Source organism: Salvelinus namaycush, chromosome 32 (assembly GCF_016432855.1).
Source record: "Salvelinus namaycush isolate Seneca chromosome 32, SaNama_1.0, whole genome shotgun sequence".
Taxonomy (NCBI): domain Eukaryota; kingdom Metazoa; phylum Chordata; class Actinopteri; order Salmoniformes; family Salmonidae; genus Salvelinus; species Salvelinus namaycush.
The window spans coordinates 10,526,522-10,536,460 of NC_052338.1; the positions used below are offsets into that span (position 1 = coordinate 10,526,522).

Here is a 9,939-nt window from a genome sequence, read left to right on the forward strand (position 1 = left end):
GTTCCCCTTGCTCTGCAAGTGCCGCGGCCTTTGTTGAGCGATGGGTAACGATGCTTCGTGGGTGACTGTTGTTGATGTGTGCAGAACGGACGTAAAGTTGAAACTGTCACATTAACATACCACGGCTAAGGGCTGTTCTTAAGCACCCTTGACCGTGGTATATTAGCCATATACCACAAACCCCCAAGGTGCATTATTGCTATTATAAACTAGTTACCAACGTAATTAGAGCAGTAAAAATACATGTTTTGTCATACCCATGGTGTACGGTCTGATCTTTTTTTTAACCTTTATTTAACTAGGCGAGTCAGTTAAGAACAAATTCTAATTTTAAATGACAGCCTAGGAACAGTGGGTTAACTGCCTTGTTCAGGGGCAGAACGACAGATTTGTTGATATTCAGCTCGGGGATTCGATCTTGCAACTTTCCGGTTACTAGTCCAACGCTCTAACCACTAGGCTACGCTGCCGATTTTCCACGGCTGTCAGCCAATCAGCATTCAGAGCTCGAACCACCCAGTTTATAATACATAATGCAAACACATTTTAGACTTTTGTCTCTGCAATACTGCGCACTACGCAGCAAAAATGAGATATGACGCCATGAACACTACCAGTATATTAACACCTGCAGTTCAGTACTCCAACCACTTGTGTCCTCATGAAGATTAACTTCCCAATAATTTAAGGTAGCTGCTTTTTTTGATTAATTCGCAAATTTGCAGAGTTTTTTCCCCCAGTTTTTCTGAAATATCTTTGGTTGGCATATTATACAACATATATTTTATGTATGTAACTTGGTGCTTGACATCTAAAAAATTGTTTCCCCCTGTGGCTAATGCAGATCGTGACATCATTGTTTACAGAATGTGGTAGAGGAAGTGGAGTAAGCGAAGTCAAGATTGCGAAGAGACCGTGGAATGTAAATATCATGCCCGTTGTCAGCCAGCGAAGCTCGTGGACAAGTCGGTCAGTATCTTTTCGTAAAAATCTCAATTTGCTCTTGATTAGACCAACACCTGTCTAAATTTCACGACGTTTTTGCCAATTTACGCTGTCAACTGGCTTTGATGGTAAGCTGTTGTATTTTCTGCTGGTCAGCTAGCTAGCTAACAAGCTGCCACCATCATCAAGATATTTGTTGCACGGTAGTGATGGGCGCTACCAACTTCTGAGCGTCAGCACGAGGGTATAACGTTAGCAAGCTGTGGTCAGTAGCCAGTTCTGGTGTCACTTGACAGATGCAATATTTTCTACCACGGCTTTATAGTTCCGTTCTCAGTATTTTGTCAAACCCAGGGTCAGGAAGGAGATGTGTTGTTGGAGAATAACTTATTATTTCACGGACTGATCACTGATCTTTTTCTTGCAGGTCTGGTACAATTTAAGAATATGGTTACTCGCATTCTGGGACGACAAGAAGACAACCATGCCGCATTAATATCCTAAAAACCTACGAGTCATTCATGTCACAAGGCAAGGGACAAGCTTGACTAGCTCCATCCCGCTCTTCACTTGTTTTCGCTGTAGCTTTTCTGTCAGTCTTCAATTGGTATATTCCCTTGTATCGTCAGGAAAAGCACAACTTTTATAACTAGTTAGATAAGTTTTGCCTCCCCCAAAGATAACTTTGCTCTAGTTTGCTGCTGTAGCTTGCCAGAAGCTATCAAACCTATTTGACAGGGAGCTGTAGGTATCTTACTGTATAACGTTAATGGACAGCGGCAGTGCTGAAAATGATATATAAGATATTTGTTGTTAAGTTTTAAATGTGTGTATATATATATTTTGTGTAAAGATCATTATTTATTTTTTGTTAGAGGAAAGCTTGTAGTTTTACACTTGCACTAAATTTACCAGAAGCCCATGTGCAATGTCGAAAATATAGCCTATTTGTTATGACATCCCACACTTGTACTGAAAGAAAATGTGCAAGTAGTTATTTAAGGCCATATGAAATCCACTCTCTCTTACAGTCTGTATGACATAAAACAGACAGAGCGACTGTGGATTCTGCTGTAGCCGTCCATCAACCCCGTCTTGCAAACTAAGGACACTGTTACTCAGGAATGCCAGGGAACTGATCGTCAAGATTTCCTTCAAGTTTCACCTATAAGGTCACTGCCAACTTTTAAATCTGTGAATATACTTAATGTAAAGGGCTGAGTTTGTTTTTCTATTCTTATACAACCTAAGCCTGAAGTAGTCTTTACCGACGACTTGGCCTTATTTTCAATTGATTAAGTGCTACATTGAACATTACCCAGCTATGGCGGATTCTGGCACAGAGATAGTTGGAGGAGATCTCCTGAGCGTTGTCAAAGATGACTGCTCTCTGACAGAGGCCATTTCTAAAGAGGGCGGCCTTACAGCAGGATCGTCTGCGGCTAAAGAAATCCATGAAGCAGAGCCCTTGGACCATGAAGACTCCACCAAAGACCCATCAGTTAAGACCCTTAAGACCCCAATTATGGAAGCAGAAGGTTTTGACGGATACAGGGAAACCTCACTCACACCAACCACCACGTGTGCGGCCATGTCTGAAAACGGCACGACAGAAGACGCTCGATCCACCCTGCAGAGCCAAACTCTGACAGAAGGGAACGGGGAGAGCTCAGTGGCCACATTTGGAAGGTCGGACGAGTATAGCCAGTCAGCTACCACCGACTCCGCCTCCTTCTCCATCCCCAGCCTAGAGTTCTTCGAGGGCAACAACGGGAACGACGAGCCATTGTCCTCCTACTCTGCCCTGGGCATTGAGGGCAGCTCCCTGTCTGCCGACGTCCCCTGCCTGGCCGACGATGTCCTGGCTGACGATGTCCTGGCTGGCGTCGCTGCTGCCGCAGCCACAGGAGGAGCCACCGCCGCCCCGGACCTAGAGCCCATGATGCCGGCCTACTACTTTGTGAAGTGGATCACCTGGAAAGAGAAGAAGACCCCCATCATCACACAGAGTGAGAACGGGCCCTGTCCCCTGCTGGCCATCATGAACACCCTGTTTCTGCGCTGGAAGGTAAAGCCGGACTGTAGAACCAGTTAGCTGGGACTAATGGGGTCCGTGACTACGCATCTCAATCGTCTTAAGTGGCTTTAGGCCTACTTCATCTGCACTGATGTCAAACCATATGATAAAGGAAAGCACTATATTGGAGGACTATTGGGGGATGTTGCATTCACTGGTCCAGATCGGTGCAGATCAAAGAAATGAGCCAAGAGAGGAAGCCACTTTAGGCTATTGAGATGCACTTTTACTATTGAGGGACTTCAGTGGCCGCCTTAAGGTGACTGAGAATAAGAATGAGATTGACACACTGAGGATGACACATCCGAGGTGTGTAGGCAGGCCAGATTTAGTGATATGACACTGGAGGGAGGGAAGTTTCTAGAGGCAGGAATTACAGGTTCATGTTGGGGAGTTTTATTAAAAGAGGACAGAGGACTTCTGAATCCTATAATCTTGTTTGTACTATCAACATGAAAGCAGTCTGTCGCTTTTAAAATCAAGCAACGCAGAATTAAAGTTTATGAAGGGCAGCATGTCTGCGCCAGAGAATCCATTTTTTTTGTGACAATTTAAATTTATTTTGACATTTATTTTATTGGGGGGTTAGAGGTACAATATTCCAATTCATATTAATTAATTAATAATTTCATATTCACTTCATATTACATTTCTTCCACATATATTTATTTCACTCAGAAGAGAAAAAGCCCTCCCCATACCACCCATTCCCGTGGGCCTGAAAGTAAAAAGATACAAATAGGTATATATATGTGTGTACGTGTTGGGCTTTATAGTTTGTTTGTTTCTATGTGTGTTAGGCTTTAGCTGAGATCGTTCTTCAGAGTCAAGTATATTTGTCCAGGCCTCGATTTTTCCTTGACCAGCACCATTCATTCTACTGTTATAACTTCCAATAATATCTGTATCCAACTTCACAGAATCTGTTGTTAAACGAACATGGATCAAGGAAAGGGCTTATGAATCAAAATCGTGTGTGTGATTTGTCCCCAGGCCAAGCTACCCGCCCAGACAGAAGTTATCACCACAGAGGACCTGATGGCTCACCTTGGTAAGAAACATGGGAGTGTATTATCTGAACTTTCATACAGACTTTAACACTGAAGCTATTGTATTTTTCACACGTTTACACTGAGGTTGTCACTGGCACATGAAAATGCAACCAATGCATGAAAGTACAAGCAACTAAAGAGGTTGCATATTATCAGGCCGTAAACAAAAGATCATCACTGGCCCTATGCTCCAGGAGCCAAGGACTTAAGTCATTGAAATATCTAGGAGATTTGAAAATCTGTAAACTCTGACCATTACCATAGGAATGTGTGTTATAATATATTCCCCTATTTGGTCACTGACTGTCTGAGAACCACATTATCGTTTTACTCCCATAATTTGTCTTTCTGATGTTTCTGCCACAGGAGAGTGTGTATTGTCCATCAAACCCAGGGAGAAGGCTGAGGGAATGGAGCTCAACTTTCAGCAGGTAAACTCACCTCTGTATTTAACACACAAACTCAGGCCGGTGTCTGTCCACTTACTTGACACTCACTTATGTGTGTTGTCAGAACATTTTTCTGTAGCTGTGCGCATGCGTGTGTTTCTGCAGGTGCTGTCTTATCTATTTTGTAGCTGTGTGGCACAAAATTGTTTGTGTGGTTGAGACTGAGTCATTTTTAAGGGGAAGCGGAGTTCACTGCAGAGGCAGAAGCCACGCAGGGGGCTGTTCTAACAGTAAAATCAGCTGTGTCATCGATGCTAAGCCTCACCGGCTGCCACTAGAGTACAAGAATAAGGAGCTTAGGGAACAAGGATTAAAACATACTATACTGTACCAAGGTGGCAAGATGGTGCCTGTGTGGATGCAGCCAATTAACTTAATGATGTGGTCATTAGCAGCTTTTTAATAGAAAGTGACTTATAGTCAGCCCATTCTATCCAGTATGTGTGGTTGCAGGAATCAACCCCATTGTCCTTGGTGTTGTAAGCACCACGATCCAACCACCTGGCTCTGACACTTGAAGCTCAATTAGATGTGCTGTTTCGACTGGACAGCTTTTGTTTTCTGACATCAGAGCTGTGGGTGTGTATAACCACAATCTGGTTGATTATTCATGGCTAAGCTCAGAGGATTGTAGTTTGCTGCTCGACAGTGATAAAGAAACTATAGGCAAAACCGATGTGGACAGGTAAGATTGAGTGCCGGTCTCTTAGAAGCCCTTGTGAATTTTGTACTACAAGATTAACCCGCACATCCACTTTGCCTTATCGCACATCAATCTAATTTCCATACGTACATGTCACTGGAACCGTGGTGTGAACCATATGAGGAATCAATCTAGGAACAGCTGATACTGGCCTTCTGTGCAATCAACTCTACGTTTTATGCAAGTACGATTCCATTCCAGCTCAAAATATGAATTCAAAAATACTTGTAGAAAATGGTCTGATTTTCAATTCATGAAGTTAATCTTCATTCAATCTCTGAATCGACTGTAATCGAAACAGAACTAACCCCCAACCCTGGTTTCCAACTCAGTTTCCAACCTCTGTAGTTTTATGATATGTATTTTTTATCTTTGATTCTGCAGAACATGAGCGATGCCATGGCAGTTCTGCCAAAGCTGTCCACGGGCCTTGATGTCAACGTGCGCTTCACGGGCGTATCAGACTTTGAGTACACGCCAGAGTGTATCGCCTTTGACCTGCTGGACATCCCACTCTACCATGGCTGGCTGGTGGACCCTCAGGTAAGCGACATTTGTAGAACATGTGAAAGTAAAAGCCCTCCTTTCACAATTAATGCCCCAAATCCCTTGTTTTGGGCATCAGTTTCAGAATATTTTCTTTCTCCAGAGCCCTGAGATGGTGGCAGCGGTGGGAAAGCTAAGCTACAACCAGCTGGTAGAGAAGATCATTGACTACAAGCATTCGGCCAACAGCAGCCGTGTCAGTGAAGGTACAGGACTTTCCAAATCCTTACTTCACATACATTTGAGTTGTCACTAACCCTTGTCCTGGTGAGCTACACGTGGTTCAGACTTAAATTCAAGCCCAGCTCTAATAAACTGGTTTTATTTACGAGGGTCTTGATGGGAAGTTGATCATATAATCCCAATTGCATTCTGTACTCTCTCCCCCCTCTTTCTCACAAGCACACATGTTCACTTGGCCATTTCCTCTGTAATACAACCATTCTCCTTGCTTTATTATGCCTCTACTTCTCCATCTCCGTGCTCTCAGGTTTGGTGGCAGAGCAGTTTCTGGAGTCCACAGCGACCCAGCTGTCGTATCATGGACTTTGTGAACTCAACACTACAGTCAAGGAGGGCGAGCTGTCTGTGTTCTTCAGAAACAACCACTTTAGCACCATGATAAAGCACAAGGTGCGTGTGTTTGTGTTTACCAAGGGCTCGATCTATAGGGTGTAACATATAGAACCTTGCAGGTAGAAATGTAATATATAGAACAGACTGTATTCTACATGAGGCATGTAGCACGTTCTGTAATGTTCCCTCCTCAGGTGCCCTGCAGTAGCACAACATTCTCTAAAACGCTGCTCACCCCCCCCCCCCCCCCCCCCGGTGAATGACTTTTGACCTTGTGACCCCACAGGGCCACCTGTACCTACTGGTGACAGACCAGGGCTTCCTGCAGGAGGGGGGGCTGGTGTGGGAGAGCCTGCACAATGTGGAGGGTGACGGCAACTTCTGCGACTCAGACTTCCGCCTGTGCCACCCGCCCCAGAGGAGCGTCCCTGTGACACAGCCCGAAGATCTCACGCCCCAGCAGCAGCAGAGACAGATCGACCAGGTCAGTGACCCCCCCCCCCCCCACTCCACCACACAGCTTCGCCAGTTTCAGTTTGAGGATACCTGTTATTTGAGAAGCACCCAGATGCAGTGGGCAGTATCTAATGCACTACTGAGACAATCTCCATATCTTAAGCTGCATCTAGATACTTATTAAGGTTTTTTTATAGGTAGAACTGCCACGCTGTCTGTGTCTAACTTGATCCTAACTTGAGATCTCTATGTACAGGAAATCATGCATTGCTATTAAGGATTTCAGCCTCTCTGCACATTTCCATGACTACACATTCACTCACCCTGTGGTGTATGCTTGGTTGCCAGGACTACCTGGTGGCCATGTCTTTGCAGCAGCAGCAGGGGGTGGCCCCGGGGCCCCTCAGTGACCTGGACTTGGCCAGACAGCTGCAGGAGGAGGAGTACCAGCAGCAACAACAACAAGGAGGTCCCTCCCAGGCCCCAGCACAGCAGGTAACCAACCACACTGTCTGGGCATATACTAGAAGGAAAGAGAGTGTCCTCTTTAGGCTTTGATTCAATACTTCAACAGTATGAAAGATAAATACAATACACCAGCATAGACCAGTGGTATTCAAAGTTGAGGGGGAACTGCAGTGGGGTCGCCATATTTATTTTTGTACAAATTTTAAGAACTAAAATGTAAAAGTAAAGATTATTGTATGGCATAATATACAAATGTTTTTGAGAAAGATTTGTAACTGAGTAAATGTATTTATTTGTTTAATTTGGATAAGCGATGAAAATGAATTGAAGGTTATTTCTCGACGTAAAAATCTAAATTGTCAGATTTTAAAGATTTGTCATTAGATTTGGGGTGGGGTCGCGAGAAATTATTGCGGTAAAAAATGGGGTCCCCAGAAATTCTGGTGGAAAAGTGGGGTCCCTGCTGTAAAAAGTTTGACCACTGGTATAGGCGATTGGTAAAGAAACAGTGCCCACTGGTGCTTTTTCAATTACACAACAATTTATTTGAGCAGAAAACACATTCTCTCACCACAGTGCATTATTGTATTTTTCTGGTACTTATTTTCTGTTATCTTTGATTCACATCTGCTGAAGAAGTCCCCTTGATCATCACAAACTATCTACATAGAGTAAGGAAGTGGAGAAGCTTCTATGACGGTTTGTTTTGCTTCCAGGTGAGAGGTCAAGCGGCGGCCCAGCCGGGAGGTTCTAGGAGACGGGAGAAAAAGGATGATTCGGACTGTGCCATATTATAGCGACACCTAACCTTACCCTAGTCTCCATGATCTCCCTATGATTTTAGCCTGCCCTTCTTTGCATTAAGCCAACCCCTAACATATATATATACACACACACACACACACAGAGTTAGGGGATTGTGCCCCTGCCACCTCAATGCCAAACCCACCCCTCACACTTAACCTAACCTCGAGGTTGAACCTCACTCACTACCACCGCACCTCGCACCCGTGGTTTCCTTTGAACATCCAGGCCAGAAGGTGGCAGTACTAGTCACGCTTTCCAAAACCATAGAATAGAATATAAATGTCAATTGAGGCACCAGACAGGAAATCCCTTGCAGTTGGTGGGTTACAGCAGCTGAGTTGTCCAAGACCCATTACAACCCAGGTAGAGTCATGAAACACATCTGTAACAAAAAGCTAAGGTCTAAATTAAAGGGCAGTCAATACAGCTCAGACCAGATGATGTACTTTAAAATGGATACTGCAGCTTTTTAAATTGTGTATAGGAGATGCAAAAAAAGTTAGGTTAAAATTAGAGCACAAAGACAACCCCCCCCCCCCCCCTTCTCTGCTACACTCTTTTGCCATCCTCACAGCCTTAGAAAGCCCGGTCTTTAAGCGAACTCTGGGGAAGTCGCCATCTGCATTTACGCCATGATGGAAACTCGAGTACATTCCTGTCCTATACAGAACGGTGCACAGTTATGCCTTGCTCGAGGGCCGAGACGAGGATTCTGCAAGCCCAAACAAAGATATGGCTTTGAGGGCTGCGTTCCCAAAGGTCCTATCTGCTAGACTAAGCATTGGCCTTACTTTCCCTGCCCTATAGTGTACTGTGCTGTAGTTAGTAGCAGGGAGGAATTATGCAAAAGGTGAATGGATAAGGACAGTGAAGGTGTTCTGCTGGAGCATCTGTTATGGACGACTTAAGACCAGTAAGAGAAGTCCCATTAAAGGTCCAATGCAGCTGTTTTAATCTCCATTTAAAATTGTTTCTGGGTAACAATTTAAGTACCTTACTGTGATTTGTTTTCAGTTAAAATGGTCAAAAAGAAACAAATAGCTTCTTAGCAAAGAGCCATTTCTCAAGCAAGAATTTTGATAGGACTGTCTGAGTGGGGAGGGGAAAACCAGCTGTTATTGACAGTGGTTTGGAAGTTTGATGTCACCAGGCAAGCCAAAACTTTCTCATCACAGAATGACATTTCAGGCGGTCTTTTCAAAAAGCCCTTACACTAAAACGGCGTTATAATCTTTCAGAATTTCACAATATTATTCCAACCTCAGTGTGGAAATATATATAACACAGGAAAAGCACGTTGACTGCACTAGATTTTTAAGCAAACCTGACACTTGAACCAACTATAAGAAGTCTGCATTTGATTTACAGTACTTAGGAACAAAGGCCAGTTCAGGCGGTTACTGCCGTTTTGCAAAGGTCGGATATACAAGCCCTTTTGAAGTAGCTTTAGGGTGGAGGGGCTTTTAGCAACGCTACAGTACTAGACCACACCTTGACGCCAAGTCTTAATCTTCGCCACTTCATTTGTATTTAATTTGTCATGTCAGTAAAGGAAAATCTAAAACTGTCATGGTGCCAATGAATCATTTATTGTCTGGTGAATGTCATTACTGTATTTCACATAATCGACTCATACAACCAATATGTGATAAAACCAGCTCAGTACAGTATCATTATCTGCTGTTTTCACCTGCAAAGCTCCATTTTCTAATACTTGTGGAATAGTTTATCATTGTTAAAGGGGTACAGTGGAACTGGACACTAAAATGGAAGTGAATCACATACAAACACTTCCACTTGTTGCAGGACCATTGCATTTTTTCAAAATCAATCATTGGTTTTTCTTGTTTTAGCTTCTGC

At 43.8% G+C, this 9,939-nt stretch overlaps 1 protein-coding gene across 1 annotated transcript; it reads left to right on the forward strand.

Moving 5' to 3' along the window:
- Positions 1 to 855: 855 nt before the first annotated feature.
- Positions 856 to 9,103, forward strand: LOC120027413 (ubiquitin carboxyl-terminal hydrolase MINDY-1-like). Its single transcript, XM_038972338.1, has 10 exons — positions 856 to 969; positions 1,373 to 3,013; positions 4,016 to 4,073; positions 4,441 to 4,505; positions 5,611 to 5,769; positions 5,876 to 5,978; positions 6,263 to 6,405; positions 6,635 to 6,832; positions 7,153 to 7,299; positions 7,989 to 9,103. The coding sequence occupies exons 2-10, from the start codon at positions 2,270 to 2,272 to the stop codon at positions 8,067 to 8,069; spliced, it is 1,698 nt and encodes a 565-aa protein (XP_038828266.1). The 5' UTR covers positions 856 to 969; positions 1,373 to 2,269; the 3' UTR covers positions 8,070 to 9,103.
- Positions 9,104 to 9,939: the final 836 nt, after the last annotated feature.